Source organism: Lepus europaeus, chromosome 15 (assembly GCF_033115175.1).
Source record: "Lepus europaeus isolate LE1 chromosome 15, mLepTim1.pri, whole genome shotgun sequence".
Lineage (NCBI taxonomy): Eukaryota > Metazoa > Chordata > Mammalia > Lagomorpha > Leporidae > Lepus > Lepus europaeus.
The window spans coordinates 70137448-70161886 of NC_084841.1; the positions used below are offsets into that span (position 1 = coordinate 70137448).

The 24439-nt window shown below is 42.4% G+C and overlaps 1 protein-coding gene across 1 annotated transcript in view; it reads left to right on the forward strand.

Moving 5' to 3' along the window:
• The window catches only part of LOC133774319 (uncharacterized), a 148732-nt gene extending 125489 nt beyond the window's left edge, over positions 1-23243 (forward strand). Inside the window, exons 9-13 of the mRNA XM_062211955.1 lie at positions 399-556; positions 2295-2337; positions 5401-5587; positions 21069-21204; positions 23144-23243. Of these exons, the coding sequence (XP_062067939.1) occupies positions 399-556; positions 2295-2337; positions 5401-5587; positions 21069-21204; positions 23144-23243 (624 nt within the window). The remainder of the gene's footprint in view (positions 1-398; positions 557-2294; positions 2338-5400; positions 5588-21068; positions 21205-23143) is intronic.
• The last annotated feature ends 1196 nt before the right edge of the window (positions 23244-24439 follow it).

A 24439-nucleotide genomic window follows, 5' to 3' on the forward strand; every position in this document is an offset into this window, starting at 1 on the left:
CAGAAGCAAAGCCAGGAGTCAGAGGTAGGCACTCTGATATGGGATGCAGGCATTTTAATCACCAGGTCAAATGCCTGCCCTTTTTTTTTCTGATGGAAAAAAATGGGCATTAATAACTAACGATGTTTTCCTGAGTTGGCACAAATAAAATACATATTAATAGAGGCTATTCAAAAGGGATATGGGAAGATAGCATAGCTGGAAAATTTGAACTACCATTGAATATATCACAGAGAACATAATCTACCAAAAAAGACACTTTTGGCTTTATTTTCCTTTCAGAATCCCAAAGCAAAGCAATTCAAAGCAATCATTTTAGGCTTCCTTTCCTTTCTCATGTTCTTCTCTCACTGCTTGGTGACGCTGTCTATACTGAACTTCTTCCTTATCAATTACAGGACGAAGGAAAATGGCCGCCTCTGGAGGTAATAAAATTGGAAGGTGCCGAAGTCAGCATTGACAGCAGCCTGGGAAAACCATTTGTGTTTAACTGTGTGCCTCAGTCTGGAAATAGGATTTTTTGCCTCTGTGCAACCTCAAACCAAGAAATGAAAAGGTAATTCAGTGATCTCGTTTCTTACCAGTTGTGCTCTGAGTGGGGAAGGCTTCCTCCAACAGCCACCTTAGAGCTTCTTGGGATTAGACTAGGAAAGAGCGAATGCTAAATTCATAGCATGAGACAATAAGTTGTTTCTTTACCTTCAGTGTAAAACATGAGGTCTTCATTATTCCTTCCAGTTTTTTTCCTAACAGAATTTCCAAAGAACACAAGCATCTTCCGCTACTCACTTACTTTGACTCTCTGTGTTTCCTAAAAAAGTCCAGTATTGCCCCAGTTCAGATCCAGCATCCTGTTGCCGGATTTATGTATTTTAAGTTAACTGGGTGGTTGGTCTTAGGTTAATACAGTAAAAGGAGATGAGCAAAGTTAGTTAAATGTAATAATGTAGCTTTATTGGGGGGGGGGCTGATGAGGTGACCTTTTGTGAGCATGTAATGCAAATGGAGAGAGAGAAGGGTGTAAGCTTGCTGGGAGAGGGGCTTCTGAGCCCTGAGCACCCAGTCACCACCATGTTATTCAGTGTGTCTTCCCGAGCGAATGAAGATCATTGGTCAGGATCCAGAGTCTCCTGAAAACTGTAGTGAAAACTGCTGATTATGAGCAAGAGGTGGGGCAGGGTGGGTGAGAGCAAGTCAATGGCAAAAGGTAGCTATTAGTCAACAGCACTTGGTATTGATGGCATATCTCCTTAAGAGAATTCACACCTGCTCCAATCTTGAAGGAATTCCTGGCTTTGAAACCTCCTGGACTAACTGTCTCTGTGTATGGAACATTATTTATGGAACATCTATGTATGTTGCTTTAAAGGACAGACAGGGAAATGGGATGATAGCAGCTAGACTGTATTTCAACTCATGCACAAAAATATTTTTTGGATACTTCATTTGTCCAAGACACTGTTTTAAGATTTTTTTGGATTAATAGTATCTCATGAAGAGGCAATCTTTGCCTTCAAAGAAGCTCTGAATCAAGAAGATAGAGCATTTACTCTAATAGTTTAAATGCAAGAAAGAAGTTGAGAGGTGCTGTAGGAGAAGACAGGGCAGTCCAGGAGTTAGGAGTAGAGAGGGGATAAGGAGGTTGTTTATGAAGAGTGTGGCATAAAATCAGAAGAGCATATGAAAGAAGAAAAGGAATATAGGCGAGCAGAGGAAATGAACCCAACTTTGCAGAGAATCCCAAGATTGGAAGCTAGGCAGTTTAAAAGATAATTAGACTAGATCAGCAAGATGGGTTGGGTAAATAGTCTGGGGCTTGGATAAAGGAGGCAAGACTAAGAGAATGTTGTCTTCCAGAAGAGACACAGGTGGCCACCATGCCCAAGAAATGATGGCAAGAGGACTCAGGACAGTGGCTGTTTACTACTATTTCCATATTTTAACAGCCAATGCCTTGCAGCGAGTGTACCAGTTATTTTCAGCCTTACTGATGTCTGTAAATTCCATACCTTGGTTAAAACAAAGAGTGAATGAATTCTCTCTCATGCACTAATTAAACTCTAGTAAAAGAGAAGGATAAGTATAATTTGTTTTAAGTATACCTGGTGGAATGTGAGGTTTTGCCATCCACTAGCAAGAATGTGCTGCCCTTCAATCATGAATTTAAAGCAGTGGAACACAGCTGAGCCTCAGGACCTGTCTGTCTGAACCATGGGCTCAAGGCAAACAAGTCCCTGCAGGTGGCACTCGTCCAGCTCCTCAGTGACAGCTCCTCTCCTTTCACTGCCTTGCAGGTGGCTTGAAGCAATGGACAAAGCAGCCCATCCTGTCCACCAGGTGAGGTTTCCTTGATCATTCATCCCTGCCTTCATTTTGCTTTTCTTCTAAGAGGGGAACAGGGGCAAGTTAGCTGCCAGGAAGCCAACCCTGGGACTTCTCAAATCTAAAAGAGGGGAAAGAGGATTTTAAGTCAATGGGGTTTTCTGCTCAGCTCCTTTCATTACCAAAGTACAAGATCTTGAGGGTGCTTTTGGGCGGTGCTGTTGGCCAGGCAGCTCACTGAAAACTGAGTGTGCTGCATGTGTGTTTTCTGAAAATAAAAAGACACTTGTCCAGTACTTTAGGTTCATATCCTTGTTCTATAAACACATTAACCCATTTGCATTATTCTTGCCCGCTCATGATTCCCAACTTTGGAGCAATAATCTTTAAGTTAGATGTTTTCCCTACAAACTGATAGATAATCTCATAGCATCAACATATGAGTCATTGCACCTCTTTCTGACTTTGTGGTATAAGCTTTTGAGGGAGAAATGCTTTAGCACCTGGTTGTCTCATTTCTATACTGTACATAGGATTTCTAATGAAGATACATATTTTCTTTACAAACTCTCATTTCATCACAAAGTGGCATACAAGCAAATGACATGAACTATCTATTATTGCCTGCATATTTTGGATCTTGTACCTTTGGAAAAATTTGGCTTGTTCAAGCTTGAAAGTAGTACCCCATGCCCTGTAACTGTCCTTGCAGAATAATCACAAGCACCATCTGATGACAAACAGTAGGATTCGTGTTTCATTTTACCTGAACACAATGCCCAGTCCACTCATCCATCTCTCCAATGTGGCATCCTAATGAGACTCGATTATTTTTAAGCAGTGTCTATTCTACTAATATACTCAGCGTATCCGCAGCAAAGTTGGAAAAAAAAAAAAAAAAAGAACAAACGCCCAGCAGGCTTCCGCTTCACAGCAGAGGATACAGCATGCTCTGCCTTCTGAGGTCTTTTGCGCTGCCCTGTTAAACCCAAAGAACAAAAATGAAACAAAGAAGGGAAATGGGCAAGCACAGGCAGGGTGTTCTGACAAAGAGATGAAGCTCAGTGTCCCCAGCCTCAGGTCAGAGTTTCCAGAAAGAGCCTGTGTCCCAAGCCTGTGGACCCAGGCTGCCCTCCAAGCGTTCAGGATCTTGATTTCCCATCAGTAACCATGACAGCCTAAGGCCTGCACTGGCCCGGGGCATTTCACCAGCACGGGTGGGCGCTCCACATAGAGAAGCATGTATCAGGGGCTGCTATCAGTCGGGTGGGCTACAAGGAAGAGGGCTAGGACAATCCCAGGTCAGTGAGATAGCTCATCAGGCCCAACGCTTATAGACAAGGCCAGTGAGACAGGCCTTTTTGTGGTGTCTGTTCCATTTCCTTTGGGTCAGTGTCCCCCATTTTGTAATAACATGAGGGTACTTCAAAAAATTTGTGGAAAATGCAATGACCAGGTAAGTGTATTTTGGTGCAAAAATATTTTTGAAATTTCTGCATTTGAAGTATCTTCAAAAAGTTAATCATGTCTTGTCTTTTTTTTTTTTAAGATTTATTTATTTATTTGAAAGAGTTACACAGAGAGAGAAAGAGAGGCAGAGAGAGAGAGAGAGAGAGAGAGAGGTCTTCCATCTGCTGGTTCACTCCCCAATTGGCTGCAATGGCCGGCGCTGCGCCGATCCGAAGCCAGGAGCCAGGAGTTTCTTCCAGGTCTCCCACGCAGGTGCAGGGGCCCAAGGACTTGGGCCATCTACTGCTTTCCCAGGCCATAGCAGAGAGCTGGATTGGAGTGGAGCAGCTGGGACTAGAACCAGTGCCCACATCATATGCCTTTTCCATGAACTTTTTGAAGACCACTCATATGCATGTACTTCATACATTTTTGCACCAAAAATAAACTTACTTTTCAATTTCATTTTCTGTGAACTTTTTGAAGTACACTTATATTACTTTGAAAATCACACAGAAAGAAAATAAAGAACACATTAACAGCAGGAAAAACGTGGCCATTGTCTTTTTTTAAAAAAAATATTTATTTTATTTATTTGAAAGAGTTACAGAGAGAGGTAGAGACACAGAGAGAGGTCTTCCATCTGCTGGTTCACTCTTCAATTGGCCGAAACGACCAGAACTGCACCTATCCAAAACCAGGAGCTTCTTCTGGGTCTCCCACATGGGTGCAGGGGCCCAACCACTTGGGCCATCTTCTACTGCTTTCCCAGGCCATAGCAGAGAGCTGGATGGGAAGAGGAGCAGCCGGGACTAGAACCGGTGCCCGTATGGGATGCTGGCACTACAGGCCAGGGCTTTAACCCGTTGTGCCACAGCGCTGGACCCCGTGGCCATTGTCTTTACATCTTCACACTTAAAGATGTCAGTTTTTCTATAGATGTAATCACAATCAAAGTCTTTGTTGGGGGGTGGGTGTTTGGCACAGCAGTTAGGACATCAGCATTGCATTTGAGTTTGAGTTCCTGCTCCTCTTCCAATCCAGCTCCCTACTAATGTACCCTGGGAGGCAGCAGGTGATGGCTCAGTATCAGAGTCTCACATCAGAGACCTGGTTGGAGTTCCTGGCTCCTGACTGTGTGCCAGTTCAGCCCCAGCTGTTGCAGACATTTGAAGAGTGAACCACCAGATGGAAGATCTCTCTCCTCTACCTCTGACTCCCTCTCTGTCTCTGTACCCGTCAAGTAAGATGAAAATAAATGAATGAAGTTGCTAAAAATATTCTAGCAGAGTAACTTTTTTGTCCTCCGTTTTGTTTAGGTAAAAGATTATCAAATGGGTGCTAAAACATTTATAGGAAGGAGGTCTCTTATTCTTTTGACTTCCTCAGAGTAGAAGTCAGAGAAGAGATGTCTATGAATATGAAAATGGAGACGTTCCCTATGAACAATCGATAAATATGGGTTGTCCGGAGTTGCTTAAGTATTCACTCTGTCTTAACCAGAGAGCCATCTAAGGTAGCACCTTCTCAAAGGCCAGACAGTCCTGGTGCTGGTGTCCCTGGTTCTGGGAGTCGGTGCCTTTTGGTGCAAGGTGCCCACTCATGTGTCCCTCTGTGCCACACCTGCAGAGCCATGTCTGGGAAGATGTCACAGTGCACAACAGCAGCCTCCCACCCCTGGCTATCAAGAATCCAGAGTGCCTGGGCCTGCTGCACCAGCTGGAGAGAGGCTCAGACACGTGGGTCCAGCGCTACTGCATTCTAAAGGACGGCTGCCTGTACCTGTACGCTAGCATCCGTGCCACGCAGGCCTCAGGTAAGGATGCTGTCCCTTGAGTCAGCGGTGACTGTAATAATTACAGTGATGGCGCTGTAGCTTTATTGAGCTGTTACCAAGCCCTGTGCTATGTGCTCTTCCTACACTAGTAGGAAACTGGATGCAAGGTCTGCCTGATGTGACAAGATCACATGCAGTAAGTAATGAACACAGGCAGGCTACCTCCAAAATCTTGTACCCTTACCCCTCAATTTTGCTGCCAAGAAATATGAAAGGAAATTATCTTTCATGCTTTTCATCATTGATGCCATTCAAAGTCAAAGCCAATCATTTTCTTGAATAGAGACTCTGTCCCTTTCTTGAGTATCCCTAATTTGAACAAGGTGGGTAACACCTTGTCTATGTTCCTTGGTCAAATTACTTAGCATCCTAAATTTGTTTCCTTGTTTACAAAATGAGAATTATGGGAACTGAAGCCATTTCACAGAACTATCATGGAAATTGAGTCACTGCTGTCAAAGTGACTTAGCTCCTCATTTCATACACTCTCTGCAAAAATCTCCCTAATATATACTAGCTTATTATTCAATTATATAATTAGTATACATATTAAATTATATAGTTTAACAGCTATTTATATAAAATGATTATTTATACATATAATTTGATAAAATACCAATTGTGCCTGATTTCCACAAGATATATTATTTCACTTTCCTTTAATTTTTTAAACTTTTTTATTTTTAAAAATTTTTTATACTTTTATTTAATAAACATAAATTTCCAAAGTACAGTTTATGGATTACAGTAGCTTTTTCCCCCCCATAACTTCCCTCCCACCTGCAACCCTCCCATCTCCCGCTCCCTCTCCCATTCCATTCACATCAAGATTTATTTTCAATTATCTTTATATACAGAAGATCAATTTAGTACATATGAAGTAAAGATTTCAACAGTTTGCACCCACACAGAAACACAAAGTGTAAAGTACTGTTTGAGTACCAGTTATAGCATTAATTCACATTATACAACACATTATGAACAGAGATCCTGCATGAGGAGTAAGTACACAGTGACTCCTATTGTTGACTTAGCAAATTGACACTCTTGTTTATGGTGTCAGTAATCACCCTAGGCTCTTGTTATGAGCTGTCAAGGCTATGGAAGCCTTTGAGTTCGCCAACTCCGATCTTATTTAGACAAGGTCATAGTCAAAGTGGATTTTCTCTCCTCCCTTCAGAGAAAGGTACCTCCTTCTTTGATGGCCCCATTCTTTCCACTGGGATCTTTAAAAGACTTATTTATTTATTTATTTGAGAGTCAGAGTTACAGAGAGAGAGGGAGATACAGAAGAGGAGAGAGAGAGAGAAAGAGATAGAGAGAGAGAGAGAGATCTTCCATCTGCTGGTTCACTCCCCAAATGGCTGCAATGGCCAGGGCTCAGCCAGGCCCAAGGCAGGAATTTCATCCAGGTCACCCACATGGGTGCAGGGGCCCAACCACTTGGGTCATCTTCCACTGTTTTCCCAGGCACATTAGCATGGAGCTGGACAAGAGGTGGAGAAGCCAGGACTCGAACCGACGTCTATATGGGATGCTGACTCCACAAGCGATGGCTTTACCTGCTATGCCACAGTGCCAGCCCCTCTTGTGATTTTTCAGATTTATTGTTTGAAAAGCAGAGAGAGAGAGAGAAAGACAAGGCTCTGGTCTGCTGCTTCATTCCCAAAATGCCCTCAAAGGCCAGAACAATATCGGGAGCTGAGAATTCAATTCAGATCGACTATGTGGGTGACAGGGACCCAAGGACTTGAGCCATCACTTGCAATCTCCTAGGTTGTGCATTAGCAGGAAGCTGGAATCAGGAGCCAGAAATGAGTGTGAAACCCAGGAATGCCAACCTGGGACATAAGCATCTTAATCACTAAGGCAATGCTCCTTCCTTTCTTGTAATTTTTTGACAAAATAAATTATTGGTGTTTTATTTGTAGTTGAATTTTTCCCCCTAGGAGTAATCTTTAAATAACTAACCATTGTGGGCATTCTGGAATCTCAGTCATTCAATTTCTGTTTTTAACATTAGTGTCTATGTTTAATTAAGCAAAGTGAACATGGAAAATGAGAGGGCGGCGTCCGGTGACCATGTCGACCTTCTTGGAAATATACAAGAGGTCCAAGTCAAGCATCACAGCAGGGCCCCTTTTTCATCACTTGGGATGAACAGTAAATTACTCTCCTCCTCTCGCCCTCCCATTTCAACCGTGGCCCAGAATATCATACAACCATGAACAAACAGCATCCCTGGGCTTACAGAGTAGGCTGTTCCTGTTCACAACAGTTGCCTTCAACAGCTGATATCGGGATGAGAATTAATGTAAAAAAATTAAATCTCCGAAGGAGTCCTTGACTTTGATTTGTACTTTAAAATATCACTTCAGAAGTCTGCATCCTTTTAGTTACCAAGACATACAAGCTGAGTTTCAAGAGACGGTCTCCATCAATAGAAAGGAAATGTTCAGGATAGAATGTGTAGATTACTCCAAACTCTGAAATGATCAGAAGTGCTCCAAATTCCTGGGGCCTGTGGACTGTTTAAAAATAATAATGACAGCCGCTAAGTGGCTTCAGTTTTTCAGAAAGGTCAGAGAAGGCCCTGTTTGGATTGAAAAGTCCTAGTTAGGAAGGGATGCAAGCGCTGGCCGTGGCCTACAAATAACGCTAGCAGAAGTAGCAATCTTACAGTGAGTGCAGTTAGCTTAACTTCCAGAGCAACCCTGCAGGATTGGTTATTATTTCACCTACATATTTCTAATCTGGTGTTTTGGACAGTTGAATCATTGGTTCAAGTTTCTCTAGCTAGTAAATGGTGAAGATATAACTTGAACCCAGGTAGCCTGAATTTATACCAACAAAAATTTAAAAATAATGAGTAGGAAAAAAATGAAGCCTTATTAACACTCAACTCTTATTATTGCAATCGCCTTTCCAGAAGTTTCCATAGTTGTCTTCAGAGTACTTCATAGGCTTATTCTTTGACCTGTACCATCTGTATCTGGCTTTACTTTCCAAGGCTTGTGTTAAATCCCTGTGCACTCCACCCAAACAATGTTACATTCTATTTTCCAAGGCACACACCACCTCCTCAACACTTTTCTGATCCCGTATCCTTGCTTGTGCGAGTTCCTTTCTCTGGAACATCCCCTACCTATCTACGTATTATGCAATGCAAGTTGTCCTTAAAACACCTATTCAAATACTTTGCAATTCTGGAGAGAGCAGTCCCAGATGGTCCTAGATAAATAACCTCCCTCTTCTGAACCTACGTATCTGTGCCACTCACCACCCTTACTTTGTATGTCATTTCTTGATGGACACCATATCCCTTCAATAATCACGTCTTCCAGAAACGACTGTATATTCTGCTATGCGCATTGAGTGAACCGAGGAAGGAAGGAACACTCAAATGAACTCCATTGGCCAGTTTACCATCCCCTTATTTGACAGTGGAGAAAGGCTAGGAGATTGCAAAACTAATTCAAAGGCAAAACTGGAAGTCAACCCACCACATGCGTGGCCTTTCTTCCACATCACACTCTTCCCAACAGTAAGAAGTTATCAAATGTATCTCTCTTTTAAAGTTCCTCTCTCTAAAATATTTTGTGTTTATTTAAACTGTTTAATCCAGGGGTGGCTGTTTTGCCTAGTGGTTTGGATGCCTGCATCCCAAACTGGAGTGTCTGGGTTCAAGTCCTGACTCTGCTTCCTATTCCACCTTCCTGCTAATGTGCACCCTGGGAGCAGCAAGTGATAACTCAAGTCGTTGCGTCCCTGCCACCAAGCAGGAGACTTGGATTGAGTTCTAGGCTTTCAGCTTTGGCCTGGCCCAGTAATAACTGTTGGGGGCATTTAGGGAGTGAACCAGTGGATAGTAGCTCCCTTTGTCTGCTTGCCTGCATCTCTCTCCCTCCTCTCTCCTCCCCTACCTCACCCATCTCAAATAAACAAATAAACAAAAATTTCAAAATATATTTAATAGAAGCATATCCATTCTCTCCCAGCCTTACTTCTTAAATATTTCTATGTCCATAGATCCTTAATTTCTACCCAAATGATCTCAAGTATGGATTAAGAGAACATTTTCTCAATTCCAACATAAAATTTATATCTAGGTCGTGTTCTAAACCAGAGGTCTGTGGTCTCTGTTTTTACACTATTCTGCTTTTCCTTGACTAAAACATAACATTGGTGAACTTCACCACCACCCCGTCCCACTGCCTGCTCCCGTGTCCACATGGAAGCTGTGCTGATCAGCTGCAACCTTTCTTCAGGGATAAGGCGACTGTGAAGGAAGTCTTCTGAGGGTCTGTATCCTTCCGCACACTTGGATTTTAAATGGAAGTTTAAACACTTTTGCAAGAGTCCTGCTCCACCTTCTTGTATATTTTAACTTGGATCATGACCTGAGGCTCACAGCCAGTGATCCAGAACAATGAAACTAAAAAAAAAAAAAAAAAAAAAAAAAAAAAAGGCAGGGCCGGCATTGTGGTGCAGCTGGTTAAGCTGTGGCCTGATGCCTTCATCTCATAGGAGCACCGGTTCGAGTCCTGACTGATCCACTCCTGGTCCAGCTCCGTGCTAATGCACCTAGGGAAGCAGCAGAAGATGGCCCAAGTGCTTGGGTCCCTGACCCTCATGTGGGAGACCCAGATGGAGTTCCAGGCTCCTGGCTTCAGCCTGGCTCAGTCCTGACTGGTGCAACCATTTGAGGTGTAAAGGTGGAAAACCTCTCTCTCTCTCCCTCTCTGTAATCCTGCCTTTCAAATGAACAAATAAATCCTTAAAAAAAAATAAAAAAAAACCTCACAGAAGTAAGGTAGGATGGAGGCATATTGTCTCCTCTGGGAAATTCTCAAAATAAATGTGCGGTCTCCACCCACCACCAAGGATCACTGCCCTGATGGTCCATTGTTTTGCAGAGGGCTGGAATGCATGTCCTAAGTGTGTTTCAGTGGGAAAGTTAGTGTATGTTGAACACTTTCTATTTAATGAGGACAAGAAAAAAACACTGAATACTCCTCATCTAAATCTAATTTGTATAAACCATACATAGAAAAAACACTTAATACTCCTCATCTAAATCTAATTTTTATAAACCACATATAGAAAAAACACTTAATACTCCTCATCTAAATCTAATTTTTATAAGCCATACACTGTTATTGCCCCCATCATAGGTAAGAAACTAAGGCTTACAGAAACTAATTTAGATACTGGTGGTCACTTAGTGATTCTGTGATGATAAACACAATGGAATCAAACACTATCTTAATCCTGGCCCCAACTCTGAAACCACAATGCTGCATGGAGTTTTTCCTAGCAGCAATTACTCTTCTTACAGCAGCACTGAGTCATAGTGGTATCTTTTCTCCGCACTCTGGACATCAGCACACTGACCGAGATAGCCAGTCCAACTGTTTATCACAAGAGCCACAGGGGCTGGGAGGACAGCAGAAGAATCTGTTGAGAATGGCTGAACCCATGCTATGTCATGAACATGACAAGCACTGAAAGAATCAGTTTAATGTGAACTTTTTTTGTGCTTGGCCTATGAATCCTTTATGCATTCATAAACATGTAGAGTTCTGACACTCATTGTCAATTCTTGTAAGTGATGCTAAGTAAATGACCTTTATGCTGATCCGAGCCTTGAGTCTTCCCTTAGTTGTATCATACAAGCTCTGCTTGGCTCTCGCATTCCTCAGCCTTGTAAGTTTCCTTGCTCTCTGCCCTGTGAAAATCATAATCTTGACACAACCCTTAATTGTCACGTACACCAATGTTTATCAGACTGTGGGTTTTGATCTCATTTGTGCGTCAAGTAATCAGTGTGGTAGATTGTGGCTGATATTTTAAAGACAACAGAATAGAATTTAATTGAATGAAAAGTATCATGGTGCTTCACACAGGTTCACAAAGTGGTCTAAATCGAAAACATGTAGAGGTCTGTATCACATTTTTGGTCACAACAAAAATGTTAGAAAAATACTAATATACAAAAACCTTGTTCAGGTGGTCAGCTTCACACTCAGAGCGTTCACTCCGTTCCTTCCTTTTTGTACTACTCCTATCACTTGTTGACTTCCTCAAGAGTCAGGCTTCTGTGATCCCACATCATTGAGATCGACCCCTGATTGTAGCACCATCGCCTTTGTTTCAACTTTATTTCTCATTTAGCTCATTGCTCTACGTTCTGTGTAAGAGAGGGGGGAAACATTCCTTTTCCTGAAGGTATCTGTTGAATGGTTGGGCTGACTTGTTTCTCGTAACAGTCACATGAGACACTGAGAGGATACCAAGGACAACACGGGGAAGGCCAGGGAAGATGAAAGTAACATGAGGGGGACGAACAAATGTGTGAGGTGACAGAGTTTGGGCTTCCTGGGAGAGCCATATTATACACTAATCCTACATTTGACTTGCAGCCAGATAAATAGACACCTCTAATATGTAATGTGGAATTCAGAGAAACAGTCTCATCGCTTCCCTGAAGGCATTCCTTACTGTCAAGGAAAAGTGTCTGTGCCTTCACAAATACACTGCTGCTCATCCGTGCCTGCATCTGTTAAAAAGCCACAGGAAGATAGCACACTATTAGTCCGGGGGAGAGACACTTTAATAAAAGTGGAGATACTGCAGGGTCAAGGAAGAGTAGGGGAAGAAACGGCAGAGGAAACTCTTCCGGAACTAGTGATTCACAGTGGACCTGTGTGGAGAGCGTGGGAGCCCAAGTTCGGGACACCAGCGGCAGACTCAATACACCAGCGCTGGAACGCGAGGTGAGCCGAACATCAATAGTCCAAGACACCAGCGGGAAAGCGGAAAGAGGAGACTAGAGGGAACGAGGCTTGAAACTCCGTGGGGAAAAGTTCACCAGGCTAACTAGAAGAGAGAGAGGAAAAAAAAAAAGTGACCAATACGGACACAAGTTTCTCTCTCTCCACTAACCTCTCAAGACAAAGAGCAAGACAAAGAGCAGCCACCATTTTGGACATACGTCATAAGCAGGGCGACCTCAGGTCTGCACCGGCCCTGAGCCTAGCAGAAAAACCTGACTTTGGGGGGAGGGGTGAAATAACAAGAGATTAGCATCTAACTTGGCAACCCAGTGGGAGACTGCAGGAGAATTGGAGCCCATACTGAGATCAGCACAGATTCCCTGCGTGGTCCTTGGGAAAGAGCTTCCGATCTCTGGCTCATTTGCCTGCTAACTACCTCCAATTAGGTTCAGCTGTGCGGAATTACTTCCCTTTTGAATCAAAAAAAGAAAGAAAGAAAGAGAGATTTACCACACCTAACCTGGGAGTGTCATCTTTGACACACCCTCAACCCTGAGGAATCAAACACAGCTCTCAGTCCACACTCATCTCAAGCCTCTAAGGCTCCACCGAAAGCAGACAGTCCACTTAATATAGAGCCATAGTGTAACAAGAAAAAACACCACACCGAAGAAACCAAATATCTCCAACATGCCAAACAACAAACGCAAAAACCGAGGTAACAAGAACAAGGAAGACACTATGACGCCCCCAAATGAAAAAGACACCCCAATTCAAGATTATGAAGATGATGAGATCGAAGCAATGCAAGAAGCAGATCTCAAAAAATTGATAAGAACATTAAGAAGTTCTCAAAAACAAATTCTTGAACTACAGAAATCCTTAAAGGACAAGATAGAAAATCTCTCTCGTGAAAATGAAATATTAAGGAGGAATCAAAATGAAATGAAACAACTAGTGGAACAAGAAACAGTGATAGTGACGAGAAACCACAATGAAATGAAGAATTCAATAGATCAAATGACAAACACATTAGAGAGCCTTAAAAACAGAATGGGCGAAGCAGAAGAGAGAATATCAGACTTAGAAGACAGAGAACAGGAAAGGAAACAGGCAAACCAAAGAAAAGAAGAAGAAATTAGAAATCTAAAAAATATTGTCGGGAATCTACAGGATACTATTAAAAAACCCAACATTCGGGTTCTAGGAGTTCCTGAAGGCATGGAGAGGATTAGAAGGCATTTTCAGTGAGATACTAGCAGAAAATTTCCCAGGTTTGGAGAAGGACAGAGGCATCTTAGTACAGGAAGCTTATAGAACCCCTAATAAACATGATCAAAAGAGATCCTCACCACGACACATCGTAATCAAACTCACCACAGTGAAACATAAAGAAAAGATCCTAAAATGTGCAAGAGAGAAATGTCAGATTACTCTTAGAGGATCTCCAATTAGACTCACAGCTGACTTCTCATCAGAAACCCTACAAGCTAGAAGGGAATGGCGAGATATAGCCCAGGCACTAAGAGAGAAAAACTGCCAGCCCAGAATATTATATCCTGGAAAGCTCTCATTTGTGAATGAAGGTGAAATTAAGACTTTTCGGGCCGGCGCCGCGGCTCACTAGGCTAATCCTCCGCCTTGCGGCGCCGGCACACCGGGTTCTAGTCCCGGTCGGGGCACCGATCCTGTCCCGGTTGCCCCTCTTCCAGGCCAGCTCTCTGCAATGGCCCCGGGAAGGCAGTGGAGGATGGCCCAAGTCCTTGGGCCCTGCACCCCATGGGAGACCAGGAGAAGCACCTGGCTCGTGCCATCGGAACAGCACGGTGCGCCGGCCGCAGCGCGCTACCGCGCCGGCCATTGGAGGGTGAACCAACGGCAAAAGGAAGACCTTTCTCTCTGTCTCTCTCTCTCTCACTGTCCACTCTGCCTGTCAAAAAAAAAAAAAAAGACTTTTCATAGCAAACAGAAACTGAAAGAATTTGTTGCCACTCGTCCTGCCCTGCAAAAGATGCTTAAAGATGTGTTACACACAGAAACACAGAAACATGGTCACCAATATGAAAGAAGGTAAAGGAAGAAAACCTCACAGCAAAAGATCACAGGAAGCTCAATTTCTCTTTGACATAGAATTAAACTCTGATGCTCTGTTAAAGCAATGTGTTAAAGTAATCTATTGTGTTCTCTTGATGTCTGTTAAATTCTAATTGTTCAAAAACAGCTGCATTTTTATTAAGAGCTATGGGTTATTTAAATATGTGCTTATTTTCAAAGATTTGAATAATCACCTTGTAACAATGATCAAATTTGGTCTATGTTATGTCATGATTTTAAGGAATCTTATTTCAACCAGATATTTTGGATTTTGAGCCTTCTTGGCATTCTTGACCGGCATTCAAAAAATCAAAGTTTCAAACAATCTGGTCTCTAAAATTTCCAGTAAATCCTGGACTTTGGTTTTTCCAGTTTGGGCCCAACTGAAAAAATCGAAGGACCTATGTCTCTCATCTTATAGAGACACCAACTAATCAGGCTATTTGGATTATATTAGAAGTACTGTCAAGATGTGATGTGGTACCAAACTTTAAGTTTCTATAATGGAAAATGCTATTAATACAAATGTTTGAGAATTAAAAAGTCTAATGATCTTGTGTTACTAGACATGATAGTTTTCTTAATGAGAAAGCCCCAGAGGCCTAAAGGATTGAATACTTGTGGAATCCTACAGGTGCTTTCAAAGATACTGTGGGGTGGGCAGGTGCCTCTTGTTGGTTGATGAGTTTATAGTTTTAAACATGGCGACTTAAAGTCTTTTGTCATCCACAGTTATATGTGATTTGCTGCTCATAAAACTAGAGCATTGTTGGTTCTGTGTTTAGCTGCCCTCCTATGGGTTCATATGGACTTTTTCCAGCCACTTCTATTGTATTCAGTACTTTGGGATGGCTCTGTATACAGATGAAGCCAATAATGTATTAGCAGTACCAACTGAGAGAAGTATGGTTAACTGATGTTACTAAAAACAAAAAGCAATTCAAATCAATCGGCAATCTACAAAAAGAGTTAAAGATTTTAAAAGCTATTATTAAAATTGCTATATTGGTCTATTACGCTATGTTATATGTGTGTACATATTGTATGTCCACATGGGGAAATTTTATTAAGAGTTTTATTTTAAATGGCTTATAGATAAGATTGTCCATAAATTTAAGCTGCTGAAATCAATCAAAGATACATTTTAATTTGTGTGACCTGAATCTATGTATCATATGTTTTATACTTGTTGGTAGAAAGAAACTAAAAACATTTTATATGGTTGTGCTTAAGTTTACTAGTTAAACAAACTACACCATGTTAGATATTTAAGAGGTGTTTTCAAATACATGATTCTTAAAATTTATAGAAGGCATCGGATCTTCTGGTAAATGTTTTCTTAAGTTGTTATCTAATGGTTGAAACTGTTTGCTAAGTATTCATGTGATATTGCTATTGTCAGCAAGCAATCTAGGACTTGCTCCCTCATTTCTCTATTCTAAGCCCAACTTCTTCTTTCATTTCTCTATTCTCTTCAAGGTAGGAAACTAATTCTATTATAAAGGAATCTGTAGGATGCACAATTTAATCTTTAGACCTTATAAAAGAGATGGCTAACATTTTTCTGTAATAGCATAGCCAAAATAAGAACTTAAATAATAATCTCATAGCTAGATTCACTTCGCCATCAGCAAAGTATACAGTAAGTAGAAAAAACCTCCCTTTCAGACCAAAGGGAAAGAAAGTTTTAAAGTGAGAATATAATTTTCCTCATGGGCATTGTCTACCTTAGAAAAACTACTACAGAACGTGCCTGTGACTATAGACTTGTAGTTCAGGCCACAGAAGATTAGAGATGGGACACGGGCACTCCCTTGACTTGCATCCTCTGGTCTGCTTTAACACAAACCAGGAAGAAAAGAAAGCTCGGCATCAGAAGCAATGGGTGGCAGGCCTATTAATGGCTGATCTGTACAGTGATCTGCCCTCAAGCAGACCCAACAGGCCAGTCCACTGCAGTGGCTTTCAATGTGGTAAGCCTGGGCTTCAGCAGAAGTCAGCTTGTGAAGAGCCCTGGCAGCTCTGCCAAGAGTTGGATCACTGGAAATGGACCTGCCCTGGAGTCGAAGGATGCCCAGGTCAGAGCCACAGATCTTATTGGCTCTAAGCTGAAAAGCCCTTCACTCAGCCCAACTTCCAAAGTGACCACTGCAGCTGAGGGGATGGCCAAGTAGGGTCAGCAACATTGCAGGCAGAACTGTAAATTGCTTGTTAGAGATGCCACCTGCCTTTACCTGGCCAGCTCTCCTCCCAGGCCAGCCAAGTAATGAAAGTCAACAGAGTGCCTTCCCCTAGGAGGTTCACGCCTCCCTTAGGATATACCCCATGTGAAGAGATAGATAGGTCTGGGCCTCTTAACTTACAAGGCCTAAAGCCCAACAGATTATTATCAAGCCCCTTCTATCAGGTTCTATTTGCCTCTCAATCAGAAAACTTAATTGTAGCTTAGACAGCACCTTTCTTAGCTCCTCTAATAACCACTCTGTCCTTTGTTCTAGGCCCTGTCTAGCGTACTTGGGCCTCATTCCTTTGTAATGATAATCTCTACTCTACCACCAATGGCTCTACTCCCAACCTGTGTGTACTGATGGTCCTCTTCCCCACTTAATGCTGTATAATTGTTCAAACCTGGTAAATACCACTCTTAGGATCCTTGGTTACTATCCTCACCCTGTCTTTTATGACCTTGTCTAAATATGATCAGAGTCGGCAAACTTGGAAGGCTTCCATAGCCTTGGCAACTCATGACAACAGCCTAGGGTGGTTACTGGCGCCATAAACTAGAGTGTCAATTTGTTGGTTCAACAACAGGAGCCACTGTGCACTTGCTCCTCATGTGGGATCTCTGTCCTTAATGTGCTGTACATTGTGATTTAATGCTATAACTAGTACTCAAACAGTATGTTTCACTTTGTGTTTCTATGTGGGTGCAAACTGTTGAAATCTTTATACTAAATTGATCTTCTGTATATAAAGAGAATTGAAAATGAATCTTGATGCAAATGGAAGGGCAGAGGGAGCGGGAGAGGGGAGGGTTGCGGGTGGGAGGGAAGTTATGGGAGGGGGAAGCCATTATAATCCATAAGCTGTACACTGGAAATTTATATTCATTAAATAAAAGTTAAAAAAAAAGAACAAAAACTAAAAAAAAAAAAAAAAAAGCCACGGTGTGAGGATCCCAGAAGCCCCTTCGTCACATGCCTTTCCATAGGCCTGAAGGCCTGTCAGTCACCAAGCCCTTGATGATTTTTTGCCTTTAATCTCTCTCCAGCAAAAACAGGAAGTAAGAAATCATGCCTGTTAACTATTGTTCTTCAGTAACTCACAGCAAGGTCTGTGTGCACTTTTCTGAAAGATCCATTTTGTATTATTGCAACAAATGAAGCAGACGATTCTTGCACAGTTCTTCCAGGAAATCTCTGCCCACGCATTGCACTGGCTTGCTAATTACTACTGCCTCCTCATGGCAGAAGGAATGTCCCAATGAGGTCACCTCAAATGAAGTAATAAGTAATTTTTTTTAGATTTTATTTATTTATTTGAGAGAGAGCCACAGAGAGTGAGAGGGAGGGACAGAGAGAAAGGTCTTCCATCTGTTGGTTTGCTCTCCGAATGGCCCCAATAGCCAGGGTTGTGCCAATCTGAAGCCACGAGATGGGATTTTCTTCTGGGCCTCCCACGTAGGTGCAGGGGCCCAAGCACTTGTGCCATCTTCCACTGCTTTCCCAGCCTATAGCAGAGAGATGGATCAAAAGAGGAGTAGCCAGGACTCGAACTGGCACCCATTTGGGGTGCCGGTGCCGCAGGCAGAGAATTAACCTACTGAGCCACAGCGCCAGCCCCACGATGGGGTTATAATTGGATGTCTTTACTGACTACACTGCAGCTGGTTAGGAAGAAGATCTGAAAACCTTCTGTTTGTATCAAACACTTCCTGCTTTCAAAAAAGTAGGAACGCGGGAAGGTATTCATACCTGTTCCAGCATATGAGGAAAGGAACTCTCCCAAGCAGAGAGAAGCCATGTGCCAGTGCAGCAGCAGGTGCACACCAGGTACTATTGGTCTGAGCAGAGAATTAAGATAGAAAATACCCCTCTGACTTTTCTCTAGGTATCCTATAGACTTGAAACATCCAACACATAGTTTATTTTATGTCTTGTGTACACCCAAGAAATAAAACCATACTTCTAAACCAAAACCTGTACATGAATGATTACAACATTCCTCAAAAACCTGGAGAAAATCCAAGTGTCCATCAACCAGTGAATGGATAAATAGGTGTGGAATGTCCATAAATGAGACGTCATTTGATAATAAAAAGAAATGAGGTGTTGATATGTGTTCCAGTACAGAGCCTGGGAAGCAACATGCTTAGCGAAGAAAGCTGCTCACAGAAGACTATGCACAGTTACCATTCCATAGCTACACAATGTTCCAGCAAAAGGCAAATCTGTGAAGACAGAAAAGAGGTTAGGTAGGATTGCCGAGGGCTGGGAAGGGCACCTCAGGTGGGAGTGACTACTAAGAGATATGAGGTTTCTTTTCGAGGTGATCAACAAGTTCTAAACCTAGATGGTTGTGACCATTGCACAACTCCACAAATAAATTAAAATCCTTGAATTCAAGCCTGTAAGTGAGCGAATTTTATGGCATATGAATTATATCTCAAGAAAGTTATAAACTAAAATGGACTTTTAAAAATTTTAGATGAAGGTAAATAAAGAATTTAATATTGCACCTAACCTTTACTCACAAAATAAGTGGATTTTTTCTAATTATTTTAAAAAATATTTATTTATTTGAAAGGTGGCATTACAGAAAGAGAGGGAGAGACAGCAAGAGAGGTCTTCCATCCACTGGTTCACTCCCCAAATGGCTGCAACAGCCAGGGCTGGGCCAGAGTGAAGCCAGAAGCCAGGAGTTTCATCCAGCTCTCCCACAGGGCTGGCCTCAATCCAGTGCCCATATGGGGCCAGCATCACAGGCAATAACTTCACCCACCACGCCACAAGGCCAGCCCCTTTTCTGCCACTCGTTGTGTTTAGGAAGACAAATTTATGTCTTGCTGACAACATGTGTCACAAAAGGAAAACAAAAGTCAGCCATATTCAAAGGGGCCAACTTTCCGCATCACAGTTGCTTTTTAACAATACACATAGAGTCTGCATCAAATGGAGAGGCAAAATTCCAGGGAGTATTTTCACATTTCCTTGCTAGTGCGGGGTGCTGCAGGGACTGCTGGGAACGCTGGGGCTGGGAACAGGGAGCAGGAGCAAGAGCCTCACACAGCTCACCGGCTCTGCTGTAGACAGGACCCCGCGTCTCCCCTGCGGGACACCCGCACCCAAACAACAGAAACAAAACGCGGGACGAGCGACATGCAGGGGAGCCACTGACATGGATTCCAAGGCTCACAGGGGGAAACCACCTTTTAAAACCGGTCATTTATTCTCATTGCTAATTCAGTTTGGCTCTTTCCGATCACCCAGGGGTTCATGTTTTCCGTGTGCTTTGCCGATGCATCCATAGGGTGCAACTCTGTGTTGCTGGGAGAAGCTGCTGGCCGTCTTTATAAGTCTCCAGAAGAGATGCTTTCTTGGTTCTACCCCGGAAAATCCTACCTCATTTTCTTCTACTGTGATATTGCAGTTGTCACCCTTTGATACATAAAATTTTATTTGCAAATACGTTTTTTAGGGTCCACAGTAACCCCCAGCTAGGTACTGATCAGGTAGTAAGAGGATCGCAAAACTGGAAACCAAGAAATCCGAGTTCTATTACCAGGCTTGCCACTAATCTTTTCTGTGTGAGCTCCAGTTACATCCTCTGGAGTCCCAGTTTCTTCATCTATAAATGAGACACTGGACCAGAGGTGCCTTCAAACACAAAATGTTCTTGATCCTTGTGCAGACATCTTTTTATTAAATATATATTTTAAAGGCAGAGTTACAGAGAGAGAGAGAGAGAGAGATACAGAGAGAGATAGACACACAGAGAGAGATCTTCCATCTGCTAGTTCGCTCCTCAAAAGGCCATAACAGCCAGCCTTGGGCCAGGGCTGGGCCAGATTAAAACCAGGAGACTGGAACTCCATCCAGGTCTCCCAAGGACTTCAGCCATTTTCTGCTGTGTTCCCAGGCACATTAGCAGGGAACTGATTTGAAATCGGAGCAGCTGGGACTTGAACCAGCACTCATATGGGATGCTGGCATTACAAGGGGCAGCTTAACTGGCTGCACCATTAACACAGGCCCCAGAAATTTATTTTATTTATTTGAAAAGCAGAGTGACAGAGAGAGAGAGAGAGAGAGAGAGAGAGAGAGAGAGAGAGAGAGAGATACAGAAAGGTATCTTTCATCTGCTAGTTCACCTCCCAAATGGCAGAGACCCAAGCACTTGGGCCATCTTCTTCTGCCTTCCCAAGCACATTAGCGGGGAGCTGGATCAGAAGCTGAGCAGCCAGAACTCAAACTGAAGCTCCAATACAGGACGCCGGCATCTCAAACCATTGTACCACAGCACCAGCCTCCTCTTTTCTCTCTGTTCTTCTTCTTCAATTCTCACTTTATTTTTTTCTTCCCCCTCTGCAGGTGGCCTCTATCTGCAGGGATATAGAGTGAGTGAACAGCCCCTCAGCCTCAAACAGTCGGTCATTGAACTCAAACCTCCATGTGAAGAGTTCAAGACTTTCTACTTCTGTGCAGAAAATAAAACAGAAAACCAGCGGTAAGCCGAAGCCCTCCTATTTCTTCTTTCTCAGTCCTGACGGGGCCTCCTTAGCAAACACTTACCCTTACTTGCCAGCTCCCGCTCTCCACATTCATGCCTCCCTTTCCTTACTGTCTCTAGTTCATAGTCTTAGGATTTGTTCCATGTATTTTTTTTTTCAAGTAGAAAAGTAGTCCACAACCCTTCCCAAAGCAGTGGCAGCTAAGTCTGGCGTTAAGATAAAAAAAGTCTACTGACACCATTATCCGTGAAGACTGATTTATGAATTCACAGATTCACTCTTCACATTGCTCATGCGGGTATGTCCATCTGAATTTGGCCTGTTGTTTGGTCCTGTCATAGGCACCAAGGGGCATAGGATTTACCTAATTCACAGTGTGCTCTATATACAGCTCGGTGTGCACAAGTGGGCACTTACATCATAATAATTCCGAAAAAAGAAGAGCGTTAAAATTAACAGAGACAAAGCTGTGAGGCAGAGGAACTGTGCTGTGGTACCCGAAGCATCCTTCTCCACCTCTCAGGTCTCCCTAACCTAAGTCCCATCCCCCACCATCCAGGTCCCTCCATCTCCCATGCCTTCCTTCATGGCCAGGCCCCACCTTTCTCCAAATGATCTGGGGAAAAAAGTCTAATAAAGAAATTCATGGTAGTTTATTAAGACAGTGGACATGGTAAAATTTCCAAGGACATTCCAAGAATCAGATACACTGCTTTTAAAAAAATTTTATTTATTTATTTTTTTTAAAAAAAGTTCACTTGAAAGGCAGAGTGGGAGCTGGCATGGTGGTATAGCAGGTAAAGCTACTGCTGTGACACCAGCATCCCATAAGGGCGCTGGTTTGTTTACTGGATGTTCCACTGCTAATCCAGCCCCCTATCAACGGCCTGCAAAAAGCAGAGGAAGATGACCCAAGTACTTGCACCTCTGTCACCAAGGAGGGAGACCCGGATGAAGCTCCTGGCTCCTGACTTCAGCCTGGCCCAGTGCTGGCTGTGGCAGCCATGTGGTAAATGAACCAGTGAATGGTTCTCTCTCTCTTTCCTTCCCTCCTCCCTCCTTTCGTCTCTCTTTCTCTTTCTCTCTCTTTGTGTGTGTGTGTGTGTGTGTGTCTATATGTAACTCTGACTTTCAAAATAAATGAATAAATCGTTAAAGAAGAAGAAAGGCAGAATGACAGAGAGAAAGATTGGTCTTTCATTCACTGGTTAACACCTCTAATGTCCACCACCCACAGCCTGGGCTGGGCTAGGCCACAGCCAGGATCTAGGAACATCATCTGGTTCCACAAGATAACCCCTAGCCCAGAGTAAGTTCACTACTGATACAAGTCAGTATTCCCTCTCAGGCTCCCAGAGCACCTCAGTGCTTCTGAGACGTCCTGAGAGAAAGAATCAGTTCAACTGCTCTAGGTCATTACTGTTGAGGTTAATGGCGCCTATCTATTGCTCTGAGAATAAATGTTATAAAGATGTGTTTTATAAAACATCATCCAAGAAAATGAAAGGGAGGGAGAGACAGTAAACCTACCTGGAGACTGTGTTGGGGGTTCCAGAATTTAACCAAGAAATATTTGGCCCTATCCCAGTATCTGAATGGCATGCATTTGAGCAACTAAACTTTAAATATAAACATAAAATACTAATAATAATGTCGAAAAGCTTCTAACTCCATTAGTCATTATTTACAAATATTATACTCTCTTCTGATTCTATTAATCACATTAGCATATTTCATTACTTACCTCTGCATATTCCATGTTGGGTATTTAAACATTTTATTCAACTCCAAATCTTAGGAGCAAGGTTTATCCTATGAATTTTAAGCTAAATAGTCAAAAGAAACAAGAAAATAAATGAAAAGATTTTGTAACCTTTCACCTCCCAGAGTCCAAAAATTTGTTTAAACCCTGCCCTGTTCTCATTTTTCCTGCAGCTGGATTACAGCTCTGAAAATCTCTATCAAAAAATGGGTTCCTTTGCAGCAAGCTATTCAAGATTTCATGAATCGACCTCTGGAGGAGACCAAAATGTGAAAAAAAAATCCCCATCCTTTAGACGAAGGATCCACAAAATCATCACCAGCTTGTAGGAAGAAGCAAAATGGTTATCACTATATATCTTTTCAAAGGAATGTTCCTCCAATATCCTAAATTTTGTGATAAAATTGAATATGGTTTTTTTTGTTATAGAATCCTTTTTTATTTATTTATTTTTAAATTTTCTTTTTTTTAACTTTCATTTAATGAATATAAATTTCCAAAGTACAGCTTATGGATTACAATGGCTTCCCTCCCCCCCATAACTTCCCTCCCACCCGCAACCCTCCCCTCTCCTACTCCCTCTCCCCTTCCATTCACGTTAAGATTCTGAATATGGTTTTTTAACCAAAGCACTGATACCTAATGTGTCATTCTGGCGCTCAATGTATAGCAACACCATTAATACTCTGAATTTTTCCTGCTTACAACCTACATATGTTAGCATCAAAATACAATATACCCTAAACTTTCATCATTGGAGGCATACATATAATAAAAGTTGATTTATTTTATCTTTTACATTCTTTGCTACCTGCTCCATTCTCTGTTCTGGCTCTAGGCTTCTTGGGATGCCTCTGGGTCACGATGCAGAAAGCTGATACTGGGAAAACTAAGCTCCTGGAAACAAAGTAGCTTAAATGATGAGTAAGTAATTCACCAAGGAAGGTCATCTTTCTTAAGGCATTTTACAATACATGGCCCAAGTGCTTCCTAGGACTTCCAAGATGAAAGAAAGAATAACAACTATAGTCAGACATAAAATATAAAATAAAATCTTTAAAAAATGACTGAATTTAGGAAAGAAAACTCAGTGACATGAGTCTGAGCCACCACCAGGATTTCTGTCACACTGCAAACAAAAACAAATCAAGAATGTGCGAGTCTTGTTCCTGAAAGTCAAATTCGGAGACTTCATTTCTCAGTGGGGCAATCTGTATGTGTATCCAAGATATTGGGATGCATTGGAAGTCCCAGGCCCTCACTAATGGAACACGGATCACAGATTTCAAGGAGTTCAGCTGTGAGATTCAAGTGTTCTGCAGCAACTTACCAAAAAACCCCCAAAAAATGAAATCTCGACTTTCCATAAAATAATAGTATTGTAGAGTTCCCCAGAACCTTGCAGCTCAAGCCCCGTGCTGTGCTGTGCAGATAAGGCTGAGGGAGTATTGCCTGTTGGATGTGACATC